The sequence below is a fragment of the Mustela putorius genome, unplaced genomic scaffold (assembly GCF_011764305.1).
Source record: "Mustela putorius furo isolate JIRA1106 unplaced genomic scaffold, ASM1176430v1.1 tig00000508_pilon_pilon_pilon, whole genome shotgun sequence".
Taxonomy (NCBI): domain Eukaryota; kingdom Metazoa; phylum Chordata; class Mammalia; order Carnivora; family Mustelidae; genus Mustela; species Mustela putorius.
The window spans coordinates 7,129,718-7,157,574 of record NW_025421402.1 but is presented as its reverse complement, the minus strand read 5'-3'; the positions used below and the strand labels follow the sequence as shown (position 1 = coordinate 7,157,574).

General features: G+C 34.7%; 1 protein-coding gene across 9 annotated transcripts in view; it reads right to left on the bottom strand.

Moving 5' to 3' along the window:
• The window catches only part of KCNT2 (potassium sodium-activated channel subfamily T member 2), a 345,029-nt gene that overhangs the window by 150,087 nt on the left and 167,085 nt on the right, over positions 1 to 27,857 (bottom strand). For all 9 annotated transcript variants that reach the window (XM_045081137.1, XM_045081140.1, XM_045081141.1 and 6 more), the window contains exons 12-13: positions 25,219 to 25,282; positions 1,552 to 1,660 (exon numbers count right to left, since the gene is read on the bottom strand). In XM_045081137.1, the coding sequence (XP_044937072.1) occupies positions 1,552 to 1,660; positions 25,219 to 25,282 (173 nt within the window). The remainder of the gene's footprint in view (positions 1 to 1,551; positions 1,661 to 25,218; positions 25,283 to 27,857) is intronic.

The following is a 27,857-nucleotide window of genomic DNA, read 5'->3' as shown; positions in this document are numbered from 1 at the left end:
GCCTCTGCCTTCGGCTCAGGTCATGATCTTGGGGTCCTGGGATCAAGCCCCACATCGGGCTATTGGCTTGGCGGGGAGCCCACTTTCCCTCTCTTTCTGCCTGCCTCTCTGCCTACTTGTGATCTCACTCTCTGTCAAATAAATAAATAAAAATCTTTAAAAAATATTCCTTTTACTAGATAATAATAAAAAGAAGGCAGCTTAGTTGCAAAGGTCTTTTAGATAAACAATTGGCATTTCTTGAAAGCTAATTACATATGTAACAGGTAGTAGATGTAGAATTTACATGTATTTTCCATTAAATTTCACAAAGCCACTTACAAAGGAGGTGTTCTTATTTTTAATTTTCAGTTTAGGGAACAGGTTTTTTTTTAAAAAAACAAAACAAAATCATAGCCCCATCATCACAAATCATTTAAATTAGTATTTGTACTTAAAACAAACGTTCAAACAGATACTAAAATGCAGCCACAGTTAAGAGCCATTGCTTTGTTTGCCATACATTTTTAGTAAACTGATGTCATTAAAATCAAGAGTAAAAGATAAAAAACAGCAAACTAAATTGCAACAATTTCATGGTTTTCTTGGTATTTAGAAATTTCTTAGTGTTTATAATTTTTCATTTAAATATCACATATGAATAGGTAAGCATTTTAAGATATATAAACACAGATGAAGAAATACATTTGTTAACACGTAGTTAAAATGATTTGCATTTTAATGATGTTTGCAACTTTAAATTATTAGGGTGAAATACTAAAAAAAAAAAAAAAAAACAAGGATGTCATTTTTTTCAATGTACATAAGCTATTTCCTGGATCAAAATTAGTTCCTATGGAAACATTTAAGAAAAAAATAAAGTATGATCTTACTGTTCAATTTCTTAGCAGTTTAAAGTATATGAAATGACAGTTTAAAGTATATGAAACAAAGTCATATGAAATGACTTTAAAAAACTCACATGTATGTTTTTCTTAAAATGTTTTCAAAATCTATATTATCTCCAAATAAATCTTCAAATAAATTTATTATCTCCAGATAAATATATTTTAATACACCTGAATATATTTTAACATTACAATATATTTTAATTTTACTCTAATGCATGCTAAGCTTACAAATGTATTAAGTAATCTATAACAGAGCACCACCTATCCATAACAAAGATAGGTAGATATTATTTATAACAAAGCACTACCTATTTATGTGTAAACATAGTATAAATTAATGGCTGCAACATTCAAGACCTGCGTCTATGTTATGGATAAAACTGTAAGTGCTAATCTATTTATAGTCTTACCAAGGTGTCCAGTAAATTCAATTGATTAAATCACCAAATTATAAAAGAAGAAAAAATTTTCACTCCCAAAACATTACCTGGACATTTTTAAAGTAAATAAATTCTCTCTTAACAAATAGATGACAAAAAGAAATCCTTCTATTCTATGCAATCATGAATATATATATTAAGTTGCCACTAATTTCAGAGACATAACTCTTACTATCATAGTTGGAGGAAATTCAAAGTATCTCATTTGAGACTAAACTTACCAGCAAATTTGATATGGAATTTATTTTCCGGCTTTAATATCTGGACATACAAAGGACAATTTGGAGCAAAATCTTTTACAGCCCATGCTCTCAAAATTGTTTGGTGGTCCTGAAATGATAAATATCAAAAGATCATGAAATAAATTGAAAAATTTGTAATATATAAAGTAAAAATCTTCAATTGGTGTGTTAAATTAAATGGTCACATCCACAGTTTAACATTAAACATACAAAATAACGAATTGCAAGGACTTATTTTTAAAGATTCTTATTATTTCTGTAAAGAAGAGTAACAATACCTAATTCAATCAGTGTTAATTACCAGCTCTTAGAAAATTAGCAGAGATTAGGAAGAAAATTTCTTGACAAACTTAAAAGTAATTTTCTTAGAAATAATTGAGGGGCAGAGGCTTCAGAAATACAATATAACTAATAGTCTGTTAACAGTTTCCATGGAAAAAAATGCAAATTTATAACAATTTTAACATGCTTAAGAAGCTTGGCAAAAGGAGAATGATTACAGTGACCATGCATGTAAAAACACACCATTCTATTTATTTATTTATTTTTGTATAGCAGTAGATTTTTGACTCTATGAGTGTGTGTGTGTGTGTGTGTTAGAAGAGATCAGTAACTTTCAGATACAAAAAAAAAAAGTTTTAAAAAAGCTTCTAGGACTGAGAAAAGGAATAAAAAAGATGCTTAACATTAATGTTACACAAACTGTGACCCCATAAATTATTATTTAATTAACTAAATATATCAAAGCAAATTATCTGAGAAATGTATCAGTTAGCCAATATATTTTGAAAAAGAAAACAAAATCCTGTTCAAAGGTACGCTGTCCATATGGTAGTCATTAGCCACACGGGCTGTCTAAATTTAAATTAACTAAAGTTAAGAATTCCATTTCCCTATCAGATGATCCACATTTCCAGTGCTCAAAGCTGTCTGTGGCTAATTCAAAACTATATGGGACACTGCAGATTTAAGCATCTACATCATCACAGAAAGTTCTATTTGACAATGTTAGGGAAAGAAAAGGATAAGTAAAAATACAAGTAGATATGAGAGATTGTTTACAGAAATGCAGAAAGAAGCTGCTGTCAGTGGTTGGTATGAAAGTTGATGAAGTGTACTCAGAATTCCTTAACTAGATAAGTGGACAATGTGTGTCTTGCAGGGAAAGTCTCAAAGCATGACAATGAACCTGATACACTGAGACAGTTAATTTTATGTGTCAACTTGGCTGGGCCATGAGGTGCCCAGGTATTTGGTTAAACATTATTCTGGATGAGTAGGAAATCCCAGAAAAGGGAGGGGCGGAGAAGAGAAGTCACAAATTCTGCATATAAATTTATATGACATCAGCAAACCTCTAAACCACGCATGCCTGGGACAGAATAAGAGCAATCTCAAGGGAGATTTGAATCACTGCCAACTATGAGGGTGATAGAGTTTGCATTCTAGTGAACTAAATTAACTGCTTGCCAAAATAAGAATGTCAACACTCTTTGGAGAAACACAGGAAATACACAAGCTTCACAACATAATATAATAACCAGAATACATTGCAAAATTATTCAGTATATGAAGTGCCAGAAAAATGTGACCTAATTGTTAATTTCATGGGGAAAAAAAACAAAGTCCAATAAACATTAGCCTTTAGATGATCTAGATGTTTGAATTATCAGACTAGGGCTTTAAAAAAGTGAATAAAAGTATCATCACTGAGGTAAAGCAAATATGGTCAAAATAAATAGAAAAAAACTCAGTAAAGTAATGGGATATATTTTTAAAATTAAACAAAAAGCTCAAATATCAGCAAAACATATTCACTGGATGGTCTGTGAAGTAGAATGGGGATGACATAGGAGTCAGTGAACTTGACCATAGATCAACAGAATTTATTGAATTTGAAAAACAAAGAGAAGAGGGATGGAAAAGGAACAGAGTTCAGGGACTTGTGCAACGATGTAAAAATGTCTTATATAATGTAATTGGATTTCCAGGAAGAACACAAAAGAGAAAATAGAACAGAAAATGATTTGAAGAAATAGTGGCTGGAAACTTACCAATTTTGTTAAAGGCATAATTTTCCATATTCAAGGAGCTCAGAGAATCCCAAACCACATAAACAAAAAAAATTTACCACACCCAAGCATTCTGTAATCTAATTATTGAAAGCCAATGGTAAATATAATATTTTGAAAGCAGCCAAAGAAAAACAGTTGTATGGCCAAGAATTCTCATCAGAAACCATGGAAACCAGGGGACAGTGAAACAATATCCTAAACTCCAGAACGAAGAGGGGGAAAAAAAACTATTAAGTCATCATTTCATAGAGAAAAATCCTTCAAAGAGATGAAATACAGGACTTTTTCAATTATTGCTTAAAAACGTGTTGTCATCAGCATCATACTATAAGAAAATTATAAGAAATGTCCTTATGCTAAAGGGATATGATACCAGAGGCAAAGTTAGAACTTCAGATATCAAATAAGAGTATCAAAAATGAGTAATATCTGAGAGAACAAAGATACATTTTTTCTTTAAAAATATATATACCTTTACAAAGAAAACTTTATAGTATCATCTTGTAGAATTTGATATGTATAAAAATAATAGTAGAATAAGTACAAAGTTTCTAACCTCAATAAATTCTGCAATTGTAAAAAATAAGTAAATTGTGCAATATTAACATGAAGCAGACTGTGAAGAGTTAAGCCTGTGTAGGGTAGTCCCTAGAGTAGTCACTAAAAAAATTTCAAAAGATAATTTCTAAAAAGCCAATAGGCATATTAAACTTGAATTCCTCAAAAAAAATCAAATAATAATAAAAGTAAAAAAGAGAAAACAGAGGAACATGAATTGGTAGGGAGATACAGGAAACAATTTAGTTAGACCTACATCCAATTATATAAATGATGGTACTAAATGTTAATGAACTAAACATATTAAAATATAAAGAAAATTAGAAAAACAAAACTAAGATCCAACCATAAGCAATTTAGGAGAGAGGGCACCTGGATGGCTGGGTCAGTTAAGCATCCAACTCTTGATTTCAGCTCAGGTCATGATCTCAGGGGTGTGGGATCAAGTCCTGAGTCAGGCTTCACACTCACTGTGGAGTCTGCTTGAGATTCTCTCTCTTCCTCTCACTCTGCCCCTCCCCTGCTCTTTCTCAAATAAATAAATAAAATCTTAAAAAAAAAATAAAATGGGGTACCTGATGGCTCAGTTGGTTAAGCATCTGCCTTCCATCACAGGTGTCCTAGGATCTTGGGGTTCTAGGATCGAGGCTCCCTCTCCCTCTGTCCCTATCTCTCTCTCTCTCACTCTATCTCAAATAAGTAAATAAAATCTTTAAAAATAAATAAATAAATAAATAAAATAATGATACTGATAAAAGAAGTGATAAGAAGGGGGAAAAAAGCCTTCAATTTGAAAATAAGCAAAAGATCTGAACAGATACCTCACCAAAGAGGATACACAGATGACAGATAAGCATATGAAAAGATGCTTAACACCATATGTCAACAGAGAATTGCAAACTAAAACAACAATGAAATACTACCACACAATTATTAGAATGACTAAAATCCCAAATACTGATGACACCAAATACTAGTGAGGATGTGGGACAGTAGAAAGAGTCATTCACTGCTGGTGGGGATGCAAAATCATTCAGCAGCTTTGGAAGACAGTCTACAGTTCCTTATAAAACAAAACATAGCCTTATTGTGTAATCCAGCAATTGTGCTCCTTGGTATTTACCCGAATGATTTATCTACCCAAAAACCTGCACTTGAAAGTTCACAGCAATCTTATTCATAATTGCAAAAACTTGGAAGTAACCAAGCTGTCCTTCAGACCGCTGGCCCCCTAAAATTTTCTCCCCAGGCATCTGTGACACTAATTGCCCATTGGCTTTCTTACCCCAAATTGAACTCATCTTCCTGCTGGTAATGCTTCCTTGCCTGGAGATGGATTTTTACCAGCACCAATTCCTGAACTCCTCCACCCCTCATACGCCTGCATTCAATCAGTCCTCAAGTCTTGTTGATGACACCTTCTAAGTATTGCTCTAATATATCTACTTCTCTCCAACCTGACTCTGAACAGTTGTCTCCTTCAATAGATGAATGGATAGAACAAACAGGTATATCCAGGCAATAGAATATTATTCAACAGTAAAGAGAAATGAGCTCTCCAGCCATGAAAAGACATGGAGAAAACTCAAATGCATATTGCTAAATGAAAGAGGGCTGACTTAGGCTGCAGACCGAGATGCCTGGGTGGCAGAGTCCATCAAGCATCTCTTAGTTTCAGTTCAGGTTGTGATCTCAGGGTCATGAGATGGAACGCCAAGTGAGTCTCTGCATTCAGCATGGAGTCTGCCTAAGACTCTCTTTCCTCTCCCTCTGCCCCTCCCAGAGCACACACACACACTCCCTCTCAAATAAATGAATAAAATCTTAAAAAAAAAAAAAAGGGCTGAATACCTTAGAAAGCATAAAAAGATCAGTGGTTGTTGAGGCGCTTGTCATGGGGGAGAGTGTAAGAAGTTATGATGGATAGATGGAGTACAGAGGATTTTTAAGCAGTGAAAGTATTCTGTAGGATATTGTAATGATGGACAAACTCCACTATACATTGGTCAAAACCCATAAAATGCACAAAGTGAAGAGTAAACCCTAATGTAAACCATGGACTTTAATTAATAATGTATAAATATTTGCTAATTGTCACAATTGTACTGAACTAATGTCAGATGCTAATAACAGTGGAAACTGGGGAGAATGGATGGTGGAAATTCTCTCTGTTTTTTGCTCAATTCTTCCGTAAACCCAAAACTGCTGAAAAAAAATAAATAATGTATTAAAAAAAATGTAAGCATGCAAAGTTTGAACTTTAGAGTCACAGTTTTAGGGCTCTAATTTTGCTGTAGAATTTACAAACTGCATGAGTTTAAGTTACTAAACAAATCTAATTCTCAGGACAAAATGTTCAATTACATTTGTAAAGTTGATGTAGACAGCTTGCTTTTCTCATTTCAACTGAATTTGGCACCATGTGACATGTAGACCGCTGGCCCCCTAAAATTTTCTCCCCAGGCATCTGTGACACTAATTGCCCATTGGCTTTCTTACCCCAAATTGAACTCATCTTCCTGCTGGTAATGCTTCCTTGCCTGGAGATGGATTTTTACCAGCACCAAATCCCGAACTCCTCCACCCCTCATACGCCTGCATTCAATCAGTCCTCAAGTCTTGTTGATGACACCTTCTAAGTATTGCTCTAATATATCTACTTCTCTCCAACCTGACTCTGAACAGTTGTCTCTTCAGACTTGGAGTGAAGGCAACAGCCTCCATATCAGTCCATTTCAAGTTTTATATTTGTTACTAATTCTGTGTTTTTATCAGATTTACTGCCCTTTCAAATGACAATCTGTTTGGATATTTGGCTACTGACAACCCTGCAGTGACTTTCTTTACTCTTAGCATCAAGTCTAAACTTCTTAGCAAGGCTTACAAGACTCTTTATTAAACTGTCCCCAAACTACTTCCCAGCCTTGGCACTCATTATTCCAGTGCATTCTCCACTGTTGAGCCTCCAGGACTTCTGACGGGAAACAGAACTTCTGTCATCTATTCTGGCAGACCCTCTTCTCCCAACTAACGTCCACGCCAGCCACTCCCATTGTATTCTGTGTTTGCCCATCATAGTGTTAACCCACCTTTTTAAAATGTGGATCCCCACTAAACTGTAAACTCTAAGAAAACAAGGGCCATGTTTTATGCTTCATTCATCCAAAGTGTATCTCTAATACCGAGCTTTCATTTGCTTTTCAAAGATGAGCAAGAAAAAACATATGGACTTCATAGGGATATTGTGAACATTAAATGAGACAAGGTAAAGCAGCATCAGGCATAGAGAAAACACTTAGTAAATATGTCAAGTCAGTGGATAGTTGGATGAAGCACTGATCCTAAAAGCTCATAAATCTTCCTTGTTTTATTCATGCATTGTGCCCTATCAACAAGAACCTATAATCCTGTGAGTGGAGCATTAAGTAAGGAAAAAGGAAACAAGGGAAGTGTACAATAGCATAAACGTTGCATAGAAAATAAGTATTTGCTAACACACATAATAAAACCAGCACAGAAACAAGATTTTTAATTCATTCTTCTACAACAGAGAATGATATTGATCTTTTTTTTTTTCCTTGCTGACAAAATTCAACCTGAAATAAGATACTCCAAACTTAACTGTAACCAAAAAGTAAAAGTATCCACCATGACAACTTTGGAATGAGCAGTCTAAACAATAAAGGAAGGTAACATATTGAGTCATCGTGTTTATTCTACTGTGAAAGCAGAATATTTTATCTGAAGTCAGTTAATCTAAAAATTAATTGGCTAAAATAATCTTACATAAGTCAACTTTTATAACTTGAAATAGCTAAAAATTATTCATTTGTTGGTGTTCTAAGGATCTAAAATATATCACTTTACCCATGACAAGGATCTTTCCTGAACTCCAAATGACCCATAAAAGAAACCAGAGATTTCAGATGAAATTTTTATACATGAATTGTTTCCTCCTTCTCCATGAGAACTTGTAGTTTTCATTAGATTCTCAAATATAGTCTATGACTCAGAAAATGGTTAAGACATTAGTCTGATCAAAGGTCACTTTCAAGTCAGTTTTTAGTTTATAAAATATATCTATAGCACTTAAAAATGATACATTTTTTATATTTTGAGTATATTTTGCTAACTTATCTACTGAACACATTTTTTAGGGTCAAATAAGCTGAATTCTGAATCTTAAAATAACATATGTAAATAAATTTGATCCCAATTTATAGGCAGCTAAACAACATAGGTACAGCATTCATATGAGTAAAAAATCATGCAGCCACTGGAAAACAAATCTCTCTGAAACACAACTCAAATGCATTGTTTTATAAACAACTCCTGCTTAATATAATCATTACCCAGAGAATAACACATTCCCAGAACTTCCTCTAAATGCTTTGCTTTAGACTCAAAAGCACCTTCAGTATGGGTCTATTTTGTTCATAATTACATTGTCTGGGTCTAATAGGTAAATTGATAGATTATAAGATTAGATTGCATATCTATCTATCTATATATTGCATATATACCTAGATATATATGTACTAGTATAAAAAATTGAATTCTGATACATAGAATCTATAATAAATGTCCTCTATAATTAATTCATTTGACTTCATGACTGAAATAAGGAAACTACATAGTTCATTTGTAATGAACTGTAATTGATGTCTTTGGAGAATCAGGTTTCTAATTTGATATATATTTATTATTAAGTGCAAAATAATTCAGGATTTTCTTAAATTAAATACTTAAAAATGAAGTATATAACCAAAAACCCAAATAAATATAAAAATATTAAAATATTGGGGCACCTGGGTGGCTCATTCAGTTAAGCAACCAACTCTTGACTTCAGCTCAGGCCACGATCTCTGGGTCCTGGGATCAGGTTCGGTTTCAGGCTCCATGCTCAGCATGGAGTTTGCTTGAGATTCTCTCTCTCTCTCTCCCGCTCATGCTGTCTCTCTCTCTCTCTCTCTCAAATAAATAAATTTTAAAAATTAAAAAAAAAAACAACTAATAACCAAACAAACTTGGGGTACCCAGGTGGCTCAGTCTGGTAAGCATCTGCCTTTGGCTCAGGTCATAATCCCTGGGTCCTGAGATCAAGCCCTACACTGGGCTTCCTGCTCAGCTGTGGAGCTTGCTTCTCTCCTTGCTCATGCTCTCTGTCACTATTTCTGTCTCTCTCTTAAATAAGTAAATAAAATCTTAAAAGAAAAAAAACTCATAGGGCTGCTAGTATAATTTCCTCTTTCTGCCAAGTTTAAACAGAAAGGAACTGACATTATGTCTGAGACCAAAACATTACCTTGGATTTCAGTTTTAAGATTGTATCTCCTGCTCTTTCCAATGATCTCTCAGGAACTGTAATCCTACTTTCAATTCCCATTATTACAGCTGAAACTGTACTACTTCTTATAGATACATCATGGCAAAAATCTGATTGCCTTCTGAAAATTCCAGATAAGACATATTCCTAGAATCTTCTTACCACTAATTTTGGCATTGTGTAGCAAGTCAATTTTATGGCCAGTTAAATAATACGTCTGCGCTCTGCCTTTGCTTGTCAAGAACCAAAACCTATTTTGTGCTCTGCTCCTTAAAACTGAAATCCTGTATTTTTTCTTCGTGCTTATTGGCCTAAGGTCCAATAATTTGCAGGGAGCCTTACATCCTTTAAATAACATATTTTGCATACTTATGTCCTCTCCCAGATTCTTCAGGAATCATAGTCAACACCAAAACTAACTCCAGATCATAACCCTCTTGAGTCTTCCTTGATTTATTCTTTTAACAAAGTTGTGACCATAGTATCTTAAAATCTCACAAAGCTCATTGACAAGTGCCAAGTGAATAATAAAGTGATTCATAAAGAGGTTAGTTTATCTTGAAAGCATGTAACTGAAGTTCAGTGACAATCATCTCTCAGGAATTTACCAAAAGATATTGCTGTACAGATTAAAAAATGAGTTATACTAGTAGGGGTGTCTTAGCAAGTTTAAAATTCACAGTTTGAAATTCTGTGATTTTATGAATTGGAAAGGAAGATGCTTTTGAGAACAGATTATTAGCCACTGGGTTGAATAACAAGAAAAAGACTTTGGAGAGGCACCTGGGTGGCTCAGTGGGTTAAAGCCTCTGCCTTCGGCTCAGGTCATGATCTCAGGGTCCTGGGATCGAGCCCCACATTAGGCTCTCTGCTCAGCGGGGAGCCTGCTTCCTCTTCCCTCTCTGCCTGCCTCTCTGCCTACTTGTGATCTCTGTCTGTCAAATGAATAAATAAAAATCTTAAAAAAAAAAAAAGACGGGAAACTTTTCTAAAGAATTTATGGTACATTGTATTGCATAATGAAATAATAGGAATGATTATCTGTCAAACTGTTGCAATGCTCAAATGGATCTGCTTAAGACAAAACAATATTCTTTTTAAAAAGCTTAAATTGTGAAGTATAGCAGAATACGCTTTTTGTAGCATAAAGACTATTTTGGTCCGATTATTTTTGATAAAAAGTAACCTAAGGGAGAAGCTCTTACACCAAAGTAAAATCTACCCTTTAAATCTATATTCATGAAGAAAATTCCATTTGTAAGGGTGACTTTCTCTGTACCAAGAAGAGGATGACTCTAGACCACAGCTCTTTATCAGTGGAGAAGGCACCAGACTTAAATCTGCATAAAACCTAACTGTATTATCTTGATAACCCCTCAGAACTAGTCTCCCCACTCCCAGCATCTTCCTTTTGTCCTTAGCTGAGGATTCTATTTAAGGGGATGGCTTGAACCACTGGGGGAGTTCTGCTGCTTTCCTCGGTATCTCCCATGTATACAAGAGGTATACATATAAAAGTTCTGGCTGATTTTCTTGTGTTACTCTTTTATTACTGAAGAGGAGGGGAGAACACCTACAGAACCTAGAATGTAGAGGAATATTATTTTTCCTCCTCTACAATTGCAAACATTTTATTTCAGCTCTTTCCTCATACTGTCTAAAAGGGTCACATAGGGAATATGCTGTCTGCGTATTTGATGACTGTTTGGCTTCCACTCGAAGATTCCATATGTTCAAAAATGCATGTAATTATCAGGGGGAAAAAATGAACATCTTTGACATTTAAGAGGAAAGATAACAGCATAATATATATATATATATTTTTTTTTTCTAAAAGTTACAACTTAAAAAAGTCTTTGGAGTCCGATGACCAAGAAGACTTTAAAGTTTCCCTCAATTTGATTTCCTGACAGCTTGATTTTCTGTCAGGTTTCTTCCTGAATATAGACCCCTGAACACCCTTTTCATTGAACATTTACTTTAGAAAAAGTCCGATTAAAATCCTTTTTTCGGTCCCTTTGAGAATTAAATCTTCTCCCAGATTCTCACCAGTTTTACAACCCAGAAATGTCTTTCTCAAGAACTAGGGGGCCATCGTTCTGCAATGTAAACAAAGGAGCTAGAGCCCCTACCTCCCAGTCTCCATGGGAAGATAAGACCCGAACTTAGAGACAATTACCAAATGATGGCATAATCACGTGGACCAGACTCCCTTTTTCATTCAGTACTTTTCCATCTCTTTCAGTCCAGAACTTAAAAATCCTCCGGCCTTTGTTTACAAGGAGTTGAGTTCAATCTTTCTCCTTCATTGCAACAGTCCTAAATAAAATCTTTCTCGCCTGTTTAGCAAAGTCTGGTGCAATTTTTCCTTGACACAGACAGAATAAATTGTAAATACTGGGTTTTTGAGCGAGTATTCAAAATAGAAAATTCAAAATTCAAAATACTGTTTTATTAGCCTACAAATTGGAGCTAGTAATAACTTCCTTGCAGGGTTGCTATGAAAAATACATCACATATTAATATGTATAAATATATATAAATGACCTCTAGCCTTTAATTGATATTTAGTGATGGCTAATAAATAAAAGGTGTTATTATGTATTTCCTTTTTTTTTCAGTCCCAAGAAGCAAGAAGTTAAAAAATCAGTTGTGCCAAGAAAGCTAAAAGAGTAAAGCAAACACTACAGTTTTTTTTTCTAGAAGTAGGCCATTTATGTAAAAATCCATATGCCCAGTTCAGCTCAGAAAATTAAATTTTTTTACCATTGCAAAGAAAATCCATCCAGAGGGTAAATCTATTATGCTGCATACATTATAATGACTCACTGGAGACTTAACTTTGAAGAAATCTTTTTGAGTATACCCAATGAGACTGAGGAAAAAGATACTGGAAAGTGTCTGAACCTTTTAAAACATATCACAATAGAAGACGTCCTTCCTTCTGTCCATTCAGCTACCTCTTAACTTTCCAGCTCACTATCTAGGACTGTGATTCCAAAGTATGCCTGATGTCCTCAGCAACTTCAATCTGTCTACACTCTCGTTCTCTGTTACCTCAATACCCTCATTCTCATTTCCCTGCATACCAGCTTGCATCAAATGTTTCACCAAATAAGTAGACCCTTGCATAAACAGTCATTTTGCTTGTCTCTCTCAATCAGGCTTACTCTACAGGCAAAACTACAACCTTGCTAAATCCAACCCTTTTTCTACTACAAATAACAGACGGTTGGCACAAACACACATGCATGCTAAAGAGGCCTTACTTCAAATTGAGAGTCTGTAATATCACATGAGAGATGAACATTGCTCAGCAAACTCCACATTCCTCCAGGCCAGTCACTTTCCTGCTGCTCTAGAGAACTATCTTACACAGTTCCTGAAACCTCTATTATGATCTCAACTACTACGAGAAAATAGAAATAATAAGAAAATTTCCATAGCATTCTCCATCACACCAGACTGCATACGTGCCTCTCATTAAAAATGAGTATTTTACACACTTAGCACAAGGAAACCTTCTGCCTGTCTGCTAGATCATATTCTCTCTTGTGAATCCTGTGACTTTACTCTTTGAATTTTACACTTTCCTGGATCACTCATTTTACCCTCTCTGATGGATCATCTCCTTTAGTTTAAAGACTTGCTAAAAATTTTCCCACCAAAAAGTAGAAAGAAAAAAAGAAAAAAAGAGAGAAAGATTTCCTTCACCAGACATTACCCTCAGGTACTGTGGCATTTCTCTGCTCCATTTACAGAAACCACTTCTTTTTCTTGTTCTTCTTCTTTTTTTCTTTTTTTAAGATTTTATTTATTTGACAGAGAGAGAGAGATCACAAGTAGGCAGAAAGGCAGGCAGAGAGAAAGAGGGGAAGCAGGCTCCCCACCGAGCAGAGAACCCGATGTACAACTCAATCTCAGGACCCCAAGATCATGACCTGAGCCAAAGGCAGAGGCTCAACCCACTGAGCACCCAGGCGTCCCCAGACACCACTTCTAAAGTATGTCTTTGCTGCTTCCACTTCCACTTTGCTACTTAATTTTAAACTTTCATTTCTAATCCAAGAATTTAAAGCTATAAATCTCTTTTTAGGCACTACTTCACCTGCTTCCCCTCATTTTGACATGTGCAGTTTCATCACAATTCAATGACAATAATTCTAATCCTCTCCTTAGTTTGCATTTAACTCATGGCTTATTTAGAAATGTGCTAATTTTCAAATATTTGGGTATTATCCTGCTGACATTTTATTGTTGATTTCTATGATCAGAGAACACACTCTGTACATTTTCATTCTTTTAACTTTTTTTTGCCACTTCTCCTATTGTCCAGCATATGATCTTTTCTCTGTGAATGTTTTTTAGGCACTTGCAAAAAATGTGTATTCTACAGTTGTTGAATGTAATGTTCTACATGTCAGCGAGATCTAGCTGGTAAAAATGAGCTCAAGTTTTGTTTTGTTTATAACCCTACTGATTTTCTACTTGTTCTGCTAGTAATTTAGAAAGCAATATTGAAATTTCTAACAATGGCAGATTTTTACACCTCCTTCCAGTTCTGCCATTTTGTTCTTCATGTACTTTGAGGTTTCACAGCAACGTTGTGCACACTTTGAGTGTTATATCTTCTTGATGCATTGATCCCTTAATTAACACAAAACACTTCTTAAAGCATTTCTTTTAAAAGAAATTGAGAAATAATGGCTTAACTATTAAGAAAGAATTCTATAAAGATTGAGAGTACAAAGGCAAGTGGAGAAGGGAATGTGTGTGAAGGGAAAAAAACGCACCAATGATCATGGAACACAATAGGGAAAACAAGTAAGTAAGACAACAATACAAAATGTTCTCTATTAGGGGACATTTGGTGTTCTTGGAGGAGCTTCAGAGATATGGAGAGAGTATAAATTGGAATAATGGATCTAAGGACACCATAAGTTTAAAAATAGTGAATGTTGGTTTTTTTTTTAAGAGGCTAGAACTAAAGGGGAGGAAGAATTTTAATACCTATAAGAATATAAGCAGCTTGAAGTAACAGGTACCATAAAAGTAGTCTAATGAAATAAGTAAGACAGTGTTGCTTTATGTGTTCCTGTTTAATAATTAATGAGCTTTATGATTATATTTTACGTTAAGCTTTCAAATTTTTAAATTAATGGTTCAATCTAAAAGGTCAACCTTCTCTAACATTTCATATGCTTCTTCCCCAGTGTCCTCTCCTTAATATTCATCACCAGCTAACATTCTATGCATTTATTTAATTATATATTGATGGTCACTTCTACTAGCAGGCCAGCTTCATGAGAACAGATATTTTTTTCACTGCTATGTTCATAAACATACCTTCAGTTGGTACACCAATGCCTGGATGATACACCACTCAATAAATATTTATTCAATGAATGAATGGTTAAAAATGATGACAGTGTTATCCTACAGAAATTTTTTTCCTTGGGTAAAATGCTATGCTCATGTCTAAAGAGCCTACAAATACTTATGTCAACTGGGTCCATGTAAATTTGATCCCAAGTGGACTGAGACATGTAAATCTTATATGAAAATCTAAAGAACAAATTAATTCCTGCTAGAATAGTAAGTGCAGATAACTAAATGTTTATTGCATCCAACATTTAGATTTAATCATTAAACAATGGGAGAAAACTTAGTTTTGATCACAGAACAAAAAGGTAAATGATATCATTCTTGAAAGGCAAAAATAGATGTATCACAGCCCAAAATTGGATCATGGAAAATTGGGAGTGAAAGCTGAAAGAAAGAAGGAAACAATTGCCATATTCTTACAAAGCAGAGATAAAAAAAAAAAAAAATACAGTATCAGGGCGCCTGGGTGGCTCAGTGGGTTAAAATCTCTGCCTTCGGCTCGGGTCATGATCCCAGGTTCCTGGGATCGAGCCCCGCATCAGGCTCTCTGCTCAGCGGGGAGCCTGCTTCCCTTCCTCTCTCTCTGCCTGCCTCTCTGCCTACCTGTGATCTCTGTCTGTCAAGTAAATAAATAAAACCTTAAAAAAAAAATACAGTATCAGTACTTTAACGGATTTAAAGGAAATATCTTGTTTTAGGAAACAGACTAAAAATGGGAAATAGAACAGACAACTGATGCTTCAAATCCTACACACACACACACACACACACACACATACAAACACACATATAATTTTTTTTTTGTTTACTGATTAAAATTTCAAACTGTGGAACCTCTTATGTACAAATGTGTGACTCGTTCGAACAGTAAGCTATTATCACATGGGAAGCAGTTTGGTACAAAGAAAGGAGTGTTAAAGTTGACCTGACCTGCATAGAGCCCAGACTCGGCCGCTCTGGGAAATCTAATTAACAACTCTGAGCCTTGGTTCTCTCATCTATAAAACAATTGCGGTGAGCATGAAATGACATAATGTGCACAAATGCCTGACCACAAGAAAGCTACTCATGAAATGTCAAATTTGCTGGTTCCTTTCTGCTTGTTTGCTTTATTAAGTAGACTCAAAAACAATGACCTAAAATATGTATAACAAGAGCATCAACATGGACTAGAACTCCTCAAAAACAATGACCTAAAATATGTATAACAAGAGTATCAACATGGACTAGAACTCCAGTTCCATATAAACATGCAAGATCTTTATAGAAAATTAGCATTACAATATTAGATGTTTTTAAAATGTTATCATGTTTCACAGTAAGTTATGTAGAAAAATACATGTTTGAGAATCTGTTATCTTTAAAATAAATAAATAAATGGGGGTTTGGGAGAAGGGGGTGGGATTATGGACATTGGGGAGGGTATGTGCTTTGATGAGTGCTGTGAAGTGTGTAAACCTGGTGATTCACAGACCTGTACCCCTGGGGATAAAAATATATGTTTATAAAAAATAAAAAATTTAAAAAAATGTTATCATCTTAAGAAAAAAATGGGCATTTTCTTTAAAATGCAGATATCATGTGCTTTATTCCTTTTTTTAAAAGGTTTTATTTTTTTAGTAATCTCTATATCTAATGTGGGGCTCAAACCCACAACACTGAGATCAAGAGTCACATGATTCACTGATTGAGCCAGTTGGCACCCGTGAGCTTCATTCATTCTTTTAAATTAAAGTTGATCTAGGATCATCAAAAAGGATTTTTGACTTTAATAAAACTACACTTAATGGTTTTCAAAAAAATTTTTTTGTGACTCAGAAAAATTTACTAAGAATGATGCTATACTACTTTCAGGTTCATGTTTACCCTATAATATTTGAATAAAGAATATAAAACCTTATATAGGAATATATTTATTTCTTTGAAATCTTATTAATTCCAAAAAAGAATCCTTTGGAGTATTTATTAATTTTTTATTTTGATAGTCACAACTCTGCCTCTCCCAGTTAGAATATACACATACTAATACTAAAGTTGGTAGTATTCAGCCTGGTTTAAAAAATATTATTAAAACAACAGAAGATAGGGTGCCTGGGTGGCTCAGTTGGTTAAACATCCACCTTCATTCAGCTCAGGTTGTGAACTCGGGGTCCTGGAATCAAGCCCCACAAGGTAGCAGGTCCTTGCTCTTCCCCCAAGTTGTGCATACTCCCTCTCAATAAAATAAATGAAATCTTTTTAAAAAAATTAAAAATTAAAAAAATAAAGCAATAGAACTCATTCATTCAATTCTAGCAATATTTAGCAAATTTTAGCAATTTATTCAGCAATAATAAATGCATGTGTACCTATCAGAAATAGTGTGCAACATTTTTCCAAAGGTGTAACTGTAGCAAAGAAAATAGTATAAAAGAACATTTTCATAATAGAATGATTTTTAAAAAATTTTTTAACTATAGATGACACACAATGCTACATTAGTTTCAGGTGCACAACATAGTGATTCACATAGTGATTCAACATCTTATACCTTATGCTAAGCTCAGCGCAAGTATAGATACCATCTGTCACCATATATCACTATTTCAATAGTGATACTTACTTACTGCATAACTGGAAGCCTATACATTCCACTCCCCTTCATCTGTTTTGTCCAACCCCCAACTCTCCACCCCTCTGGCAACCATCAGTTTGTTCTCTGTATTTATAGGTCTTATTCTGCTTTTTGTTTGTTTATTCATTTGTTTTGGGTTCTATGAATGAATGAATTCACATGATATTTGTCTTTCTCTGTCTTATTTCACTTATCATAGTATCCTCTGGGTCTATCTATGTTGTTACAAATGGTGTGATCTCATCCTTTTTTATGGCTGCATAATGTTCCACAGTGTGTGTATTCCATACACACACTGTGGAATACATTTGTCTATCAATGAATACAGAAGTTGCTTCCATAACTTGGCCATTGCAAATACTGCTATAGGAAACATAGGGATGCATATATCTTTTTGAATTAGTGTTTCCATTTTCTTTGGGTAAATACTTAGTAGTGTAATTACTGGATCATATACTATTTGTATTTTTAATTCTTGGGGGACCCTCCAAACTGTTTTCCACAGTAATTGTACCAGGTTACATTCCCACAAACAATGCACAAGGATTTCGTTTTCTCCACACCCTTGCCAATTTTTGTTGTTTCTTGTCTTTTTAATTTTAGCCATTCTGACGTTGTAAGGTGTGATCTCATTGTGGTTTTGATTTGCATTTTCTTTCTTTTTTTTTTTTTAATTTTTTATTTTTGATAAACATATATTTTTATCCCCAGGGGTACAGGTCTGTGAATCACCAGGTTTACACACTTCACAGCACTCACCAAATCACATACCCTCCCCAATGTCCATAATCCCACCCCCTTCTCCCAAACCCCCTGCCCCCGGCAACCCTCAGTTTGTTTTGTGAGATTAAGAGTCACTTATGGTTTGTCTCCCTCCCAATCCCATCTTGTTTCATTTATTCTTCTTCTACCCACTTAAGCCTCCATGTTGTATCACCACTTCCTCATATCAGGGAGATCATATGATAGTTGTCTTTCTCTGCTTTGCATTTTCTGATGAGTCCTGACGTTGAGTATCTTTTCATGTGTTTGTCGGCCATCACATCAAAAGATTCTGAACCACGTTTAGAAAAGTTTCTTTGAAAGCATGACCAATATCAAAATCTCAGTTCTACAGATTTTAAAAATGTGTTGTCGCCACACAACAGATAATCCTAACTCAGATGTGCATAGACATAGCAGGAAAATATTGCAAGGTAAATCTAAACTATTAAAAACAATTATTGGAAAGGTTCATCTTAGAATAAATATATGAAAAAAAAATTAGTCCAGAGGCACCTGAGTGGTTCAATCAGTAAAGCATCTGCTTTGGCTCAAGTCATGATCTTGGGGTCCTGGAATAAAGCCCCACATTGGGCTTTCTGCTTGCAGGGGCCCTGCTTCTCCCTCTCCTCCCTGCACATGCTCTCTTTCACTTTCTCTCTCTATCAAATAAATGAATAAAATCTTTAAAAAATTACTCTAGGGCACCTGGGTGGCTCAGTGGGTTAAGCCACTGCCTTCGGCTCAGGTCATGATCTCAGTGTCCTGGGATCGAGTCCCACATCTGGCTTCTGCTCAGCAGGGAGCCTGCTTCCTCCTCTCTCTCTGCCTGCCTCTCTGCCTGCTTGTGATCTCTGTCTGTCAAATAAATAAATAAAATCTTTTAAATAAATAGATAAATAAATAATTACTCTAAGTGACTTCTTAAGAAATCATAAACATTTCATTAATTAATTTCACATAAATATCTTTGGAATTAAATTAAGGAAAGAAAAAAAAATTGCCTAATCTTATTTATTTAACAACAACAAAAATTTCTCCAAGGAAGGTTCAATGAAATTGACCTTTACCAAAGTAGAACTTTTTACTTTGTTCTGTAACTCTATCTGTAAAATATAAATCGACATGTTTCTTCACAATATCCAAGAGTTTCAACAGTACTTCTCAACCCCTGTTGCAGGAGTGACTGATTGCTATCCCTTGCAGGATAGAGAAGGAATTTCCTGAGAATCTCTTAAAATTTTCCCAAGTGATTCAATTGTCTAACATGAGTGAGCTTGATTAAAATTAGAGAGACCAGATAGCCTCTTAGCCAAATGGAGCGTAATTCCATCACGTAGGAACACATTATGATTCCAGACATTCTGGCCCTCCCAAGACACTCACTCACTTTCGCTCCCCAATGCAAGTATAAGTAACAGTGATAATGACCTGACTGTAGAAGTGTAAAATTATAGAGTTCATTTTCCTCTAAGAGAAGATACAAGAAAGGTTTAATGAAGGTGAAATGATTCAACTGTAGCAAGACTGGATTATCAAAAAGGAAGACTTATTCTCTTCTTTCACCCACCTCCCAGAATGAACAACCTACTTGGGGAAAGGCAACTAAAATACCTTTGCTGGGGGGAGGGGGTTTGGGAGAAGGGGGTGGGATTATGGACATTGGGGAGGGTATGTGCTTTGGTGAGTGCTGTGAAGTATGTAAACCTGGTGATTCACAGACCTGTACCCCTGGGGATAAAAATATATGTTTATAAAAAAATTATATACATATAAAATACCTTCTCTGGGCCAAGCCCTTATATGTACAAAAAGATAGAATCAAAACAAAACTACCTAGATTTTTTTTTCCCCCAAATGATGTATTTATTAACCTTTGGGGAATCAAAGAGCAGAACTTCAACTCTCCTGATAGGATTTAAACCAAACACTGGGGTCAGAGGGGCAGGTGGACTATAAGTTGTTGAAACCACTACTCTGTAGGAAACAATGTAGAATTGTTTGCAGCAGCAACTATGACAGGCCCATCCTAAGACAACAGCTAAAATGGGAGTATGTTCATTATCAAGCAATATGGTGTCTTCAATTCTAACATATAGTATTTAGCATAGTGCAACATTTTTCTGGGTTCCTATTTTTCTCCTAATAAACCTTTAATTGGATCATTGCTCCCACATATGTAAAAATGATTTTAAAAAGAGATGAATGGTAGCCAACTGGTGTGTCCAGATTTGAGCGCGCTAGGAATAGTCTATCATCCATTTTGTAATCAAGTCCTGAAAGTCTGTTTCTCTAAGAACTGTAGACACTTCTATAAGGCCCTGAATACACAAACACAAAACAGTTGAGAGACTCTTCAGTCTTTGCCAAAAGAGCAGAAATACCATATACTTAGTGCCACTCATGGATATTGGTTTTTCTTATTTGCCATCTGTCCAAACCTAAAACTCCATTCAGTTACCAGGACCCAGACCTTTCTCCTTGACCCTCTGTTCAGGTGTCCTAAATTCTGATATTGACTTCCCTTCTGTATTATTTACCATCATTTTAAATATTTTACTACATTCTCTTTTTCCTTGTATGGTTTCTGAAGATAAGTCAGATGAAATTCTTATCTTTGCTCCTCTGTAGTTAGGGTGTTCCTCCCACCAGCTTCTTTCAGGGGCTTATCTTTGATATTTTATATCAAAGATATGTTTTTATATATATATATATTTTTTTTTTTGGACACCTTTTCTGCTTGGTGTTCTCTGAGTTTCCTGGATCTGTGGTTTGGTGTCTGTTATTAATTTGGGGAAATCCTCAGTTATTATGCTTTCCAGTATTTCTCCTATTCCTTTCTTTCTTCTTCTAATATTCCCATTACACTTATGTTATACCTTCTGCAGTTGACCTAGGAGCCTTGGATATTCCATTGTGGTTATGGGTTTTTGTTGCTTTTTTTCAATCTTTGTTCACTTTGCTTTTTAGTTTTGTAGGTTTCTGTTGAGTTATCCTCAAGTTCAAAGATTATTCCCTTAGCCATGTCCCACCTACTGATAAGTCCATAAGAGACATTCTTCATAGCTGTTATGTTTTTGTTTTTGTTTTTAAACCTCTAGCGTTTATTTTTGATTCTTTCTTAAGGTTCCTATCTCTCTGTTTATACTACCCATCTGTTGATACATGCTGTCTCTTTTGTCCATGAGAGCCCTTAGCATATTAATCAGTTATTTTAAATGATTGCTCTTGTAAGTTCAATATCCTTGCTATGTCTGTTCTGATACTTGCTGTCTCTACAAACTAGATTTTTTTCCCCCTTTTGGTATACCTTGTAATTTTTTCCTGATAGCCAGTCATAATATACAAAGCTAAAGGAACTGCAATAAGTAGATCTTTAGACACATTTGACTGAGCCATGGGATAAAGGAAATTTTTCTATAGTCCATGATTTGGTGTCAGTCTTTTAGTGAACAAATACCTCAAGACTGTGACCTTCACAAATGTTTTTTCAGGGTCCCCAACCCCCTTAATTAAAGAAGAATGGCCAGAGTGGTCTGGAATTGGGTTCCCTTGCCCAAATTGGGTAGGCTTTGATAATTAGGTTTCCAGCAGGTTAAACTGGTTAGTTTTCCTGAGGGTAAGGCCTGTTAAGAGGAACAGAGCTCTGGTGTATTTCAAAATGATTCCTTTTCCTTTCCCCTTGCTGAAATCCCAAAGGGATTTTTCTCTCATATTTACTGTGAGAACTGGGTAAAAGTCCCAAAAGTAAATCTCACAAAATTATGTTATCCCTTCCCCATGACTACATTTCCCTACATTTCTCAAAGTTGTCTGCAGTGAACCTCCAGTAATTCATCAATTACAGTTCAGATTTTCCTGCCCCTATACTGATTCCCAGGATGATTTTCACTCATGAATATTTGCTGAGGTAAATTATTATTCTCCATATTTGTATGTCAGTCTCTCCAATCTTGGGGATAGTACTTTGCCTTGTTTCCTCACCTCTCTTGTTTTTCTTCTAAACCCTTTATACAATTTTTCATGTGTTACCCTACTTTTAATTTTCAGGAGCTCTTTTTGGTTCATTAAATGTTTATTGTTTTGTCTTCAATTATCTTGTTCTTACTGTTCTTGTTTTATATATGTACACTCTCCTCAACTCATATTATCCTGAGGAAGTTTGTTATATATTTTAACATCTATTTCTTCTCCCCAAATTGTACAGTTTTGTTTGTTTCCTCCTCTGAGTTCCCCCTTTTCTCTATACTTCTTATGTTTGTTCACCCATTCTTTCTTTTCTTTGTCAGGAATTTCTTTATATGTTCAGTGATCTCTGTTAAATGAACATATGTAGAAATTAAACACTCACAAGCTATTTGGGACTTCACTGAATGTGGGAATCTTATTTTCACATAGACCTTACTGTAGGGTGATCAATTTGTGATACTGCACTAGGGAACTCCAGACTTTATCTATTTATGCACACACAATATATGTATATATTATAGATATATTATACACACACACACGCACACACACACAGAGCATTCTTTCTTGTGATGGACCATTTCCCCAGAGAAAATTTCTCTAATCTTGTGCCAGTGGAGGTATGGACCTTGTTATTAGGTTTCTGAGTCATTTGAGACAATCACCTCACTTTCAGTGGAGCAATTTATTCTAATCTTTGGCTCAGTTGCACCTACTGATTCTGAGTGAAAGGTATCCCTGGATCAAATTCTGCCAACAGTAAACCTATTCCCAGGATGGGGAAAGGGATCAGCAATGGATTTCTGGAGGGATTCAGGGAATCTAATTGCTTCTTTTACAAACTTTTAATGCTATTCATATGTTTAGTCCCGCATATAACCCTACTTACAGAAGCATCTGGTGTCTCTATATCTTGAGACTTTTGAGGTTCCATTGCAAAAAGCATTCTGCTTCTGACTTGTTTCCTCTCTCAACTTAAATTTTAACTTCCTTCTGTCTAAGTCGGTTACCACTCATCCATCTGCTTTCTAGCTTCCGAACTTGTGTTAGTGCTGTCTCATCTTCCATCTCCTTTGTCCTAATGAGTGAAATTTTTAATTCATTTCCTGTCAGTTTAACAGAGTGTCAGGAAGAAATGAAACACATTTGTTTAACTGAATGATCTCAAATTCACAATTTAAAGGGTACTCTAAAAGATATTACATTTTTATTTATTAATGCTTCTGCTTCTTGTTACTCAAAATGTCATTGATACTGGAATACTATGAGTACTTTAAAACAAAGTTATGACTTAAGAGGCACAAGATTCACAATTATGTAAGTTAAATTAATTACAGAAACATATGGTAGATTATGACCAGTTCAAATTCATTTATTCCGTAAATACATTTGGCGCACCTACTGTGCCAAACCAATTAAGAAACTCCTGAAATAGTTATAGTTAAGTACTATTTCAGTACTTAAGTGAACTGAGAAGGGTGTGGTCTGAATTAAGATAGCAACCATGGAGAAGAAGGAGAGCAGATGAATTTTTAGAAATACATACTGCAAAGAGAAATATTTTATAAATTTTTCCAAACTGTGTTTGCTCTATGCTCTTGCATTAGTTTGGTAGGCTACAGTAATAGGGTAGAATAAACAGAGTGGCTTAAATGACTGAAATTTATTATTTCCCAGTCCTGGAAGCCAGAAATCCAAAATCAAAGTGTTGGCAGGGTTGATTCCTTCTGAAGATAAGGAGGAAATGATATGTTTCAAGCCACTCTTGTTGGCTTATTGATAGCTGTCTTCATGTTCACATGATATTCTCCCTGATAACTGACTGTCTCCAAACTTCCTCTTTTTACAAGGACACCAGTCATACTGGATTAAGGTCCATCCTAATAAGCTCATTAGAACTTGATTATCTCTATTAAGACTTTATCTCCAAATAAGTTCACATTATGAGGTACTAGGGGGGTTGGACTTCAATATATGAATTTTGGGGGACACAATACAAGCCTTAATAACTCTCTTCATATAAAGGATGAGAAAATTAAATTAAAAGGGAATAAGAACTTTAGGTAAATTAGAATGAGGTCACAGGAGAACACAGAGCCTGCCACATTCAGGACTCATAGTCTAAATTAATATAACACACTTTACTATTAAATGCTCCAGAAAAAAAAAAAAAAAAAAAACTGATCATGTCCCTGAAAGATCCCATGCATAGATTGCCTTTTTCCCAGTAACTATGGAAGCCACCAGGGCTTTGTCTCTGCATCACAGATATGTCTAGAGAAAAACTCATTGGCTTAAAAACACAGGAGTTAACAGTACCTGCTCAATATAAAATAATAAAGCACTTTTTAAAAACAATAAAATCAGAATGCATGTTTAAAAATACAAGTTATAATTTGGTAAATCATACCATTTAATGTAATTATGAGTTTATATAACTTTAGGTCGAAAAAAATGAATCACAGAGATCATATAAGTTAAAGAGTATCAAGTTGAGATGTACTTCCCTATCACCTGGGGATCTTTTAAAAATACACAGATTCCAGATCCCTACTTTATATACCCTGAATAGAATTTTCATGAATGCATACTTTTTTAGAAGCTCCCCAACTGATTCTAATGCAGACTGCCTGATCCATCTGCTTTGTTTTGAGTTGAGGAAATTGAGAACATTTTAACAATATTACATAGCAAAGGACATATTTAATAAAAATGTATGACATTTCATTTTGATCAACAGAAAACCCAAGGACTAGTAGATACTACTTCAAAAAGAGCTTTTTTGACACAGTCTATAAATCAGCTATTCTTATAGGATGGCAAAAACAGTTTAGAGATATTTGCTTCCCTTCAGTAATATTTTAAAGTTACCTATATTTAACATAGGCAGATTTAAAAAAAAATTAAAATCGTCTCAGGTGAGAAGAACAATTATGAAAGAGATTTTAGAAACTTACAGATGATGTCCTATCCACTTCACAACGGCTGCTCAGAATAAAACAGGCCTCAGCATCATCCATCCTAAATACAGACAAAAAAAAATAAATAATCATATATTGAAATGTCTTCATAGTGTCTGAAAAATAGAATTCCAATGCTTAGTCCAATGTACACAAAGTGCAAATAAACTAGGAGTATCCTTAGGCTTAAACAAAAGTTAGATTTCTAGCAGACCGTGACTGTACTTGACTGGAAACAAAAAAAAATTGTTGTTGAATTGGCTATATAACTCAATAGTTCATAATGAGAAAAATTTTAAAAATCCCTCAAATTTTATTTTCTTTGATGTTTATATATTTTCTCATATATATGCTTTGTTTAAGGGAGTTGTATTGGCCTTCATTTTATGATTAGTTACATTTTAGCTGCAAAGTTACTCAATTAACTAAGAGAGAAGGAACAGAGTTACTTAGTATTCTTATATCAAACTCTACTGTACATTTACATTTCTTGGAGATGATTCATCATCTTGTTCCAAATCCCTGTCCCTTATACTAAAGCTCTACATTTCTTAAATTTGGTGATAAACAGTAGGTTTCAGTGCTTGATTAATAATGTTCTAAAATCAAAAATATTGGGTTCCTGGCTGGCTCAGTCGGTAGAACATGCGACACTTGATCTCAGGTTATAAATTCAACATCCCCTTTGGGTGTAGAAATTATATAAAAATTAAAATATCTTTAAAAAATAAAAACAAAAATGTTAATTTCAAAATAAGGAATGTTTTATCTTTCTGCTTCATTATGATAAAATAAACCTCCCCCCCCCAAACTTTTTTTTCTATGCAGGGGAAAGATAAAAGTCCATGAAATTAGATCAAACCAAACAGTTTTGGAAAAATATTGAGGCATGGTTACAAGATAATGAGTATCACATAACATTTTCTAAACATCATCTCCAACAAAGCAATTCAAAATTCATGCAACTGACCTTTGGAACTGGTTTGGAGAATCCTACTCCTTGTTTCTTGCATGGGAAATTGTGTTGAAGAATGTATTAGTTAACATTAAATCCCAAATCTTTATATGACATTAGGATAAGAAATGAACATAAAATGAATACTTCTTTCTTAACCCAGATTTTTTAGTATTACCAGCCTGCTACCTCTCTCATCCTCATTCTCATCCTTTGTATATTCCAATGAATGGATGCTTTTTGTAAATGTGATTGATTTCGCTGAGAAATCATTTAATAATATTAATAATAAATGAATTTCTAATCCTAAACAAATCATGTAATTAATAAAAAGATAAATCACTTTCCCTCTACCCTTCTAAGTTCTTGGCTGAGACCCCTTTGTGATAAAAAGACAGATTAACAGAAGAGAAACAAACAGATGTTTAGCAACACGTATACCTCCTGTATACGTGGGAGACACCCAGGAAAACTCATTAACTCCTATCCCATGAAGCCACCACCTTAAACACCATCTTCAGCTAAAGACAAAAGATGTTTGACTAATGGTAGAACCAGCTATGGGAACCTATCAAGAAAAGCACAGTAAATCTAGGTAAGGTTGTTATACAGATCTAGGTCCTTGACTTCTCCATTCACAAGAGTTTCCAGAGATTGAGTCATCCTCTTTCAGGTAGAGACAGAGATAGAGAGAGAGAGACAGAGAGAGAGACAGAGAGAGAGACTTATGGATGGAGATTTCCCTTATAAACGTGAATGTCCCTTACATAAGGGTTAATTTCTACTAGGTTTTCAGTTTTTCCTGTGTTTACTGCTTCTTAAAAATAATCAGCTTACAATAATCTTTATCCCATTGAGGCATATTTTGTGGTAGCAAATTCTGCTCTCTTCTATAGTATCAAGCTAAAATACTAACAGCTAAAACTAATAGCTTAGATTAATTTATTAGGTAATAAAAAGCCTTCAATTATCACATAAATTCATAGTGAACATAATATAGAAATTATTCTTATGTGAAGAACTTCATGCATATGGTAAATTAAGCATACTGATTATCTGTGCAGATGAAAGTAAAGATCCAAATTATGTTAGTGTCTAAGCAGCTATTTCTTTAGAGCTCCCAAATAATGTGTATAGATAGCAAATAGCAAACACCTAAAGCCATCTATTGCTTGAGGTGCTGGGAGAATCTGACTTAACTCTTGTGTGTACACGGACATCTATGAAGTATTTAATCCACTAGAAATACTAATATATTCTCAAAGAAGCTAAATTTCCTAATTACATCCATTCACTATATTATGATGGTTTCTACTAACTTCTTTTTGTTTCAGAAGTCATTAAATCATTGAAAAAGTCTGGTAATGTCAAAGTTCAAGTTACAAAATACATAGTCATCACTTTGCAGAATTAAGCCCCAAAAAGGAGTTTGGGAGTTTTCTCCTGTTCTTTTCCACTGTCCCCCCACCCCCAACCCCATCCCCACCACACACACACCATGCATAAACACACCCACCCCCACCAACACACATACTCAAGCTATCCAGAAAAAACAAAACAGCAGAATAAAATATACTTATGCTCTCAAATTCAGCGAGCAGATTTATATTAAAGGAGCACAAAAGACAACTCAGGGACAAATGGAGAGGTAGGATCCAAGGTGACTCCAAGATGGGCCACA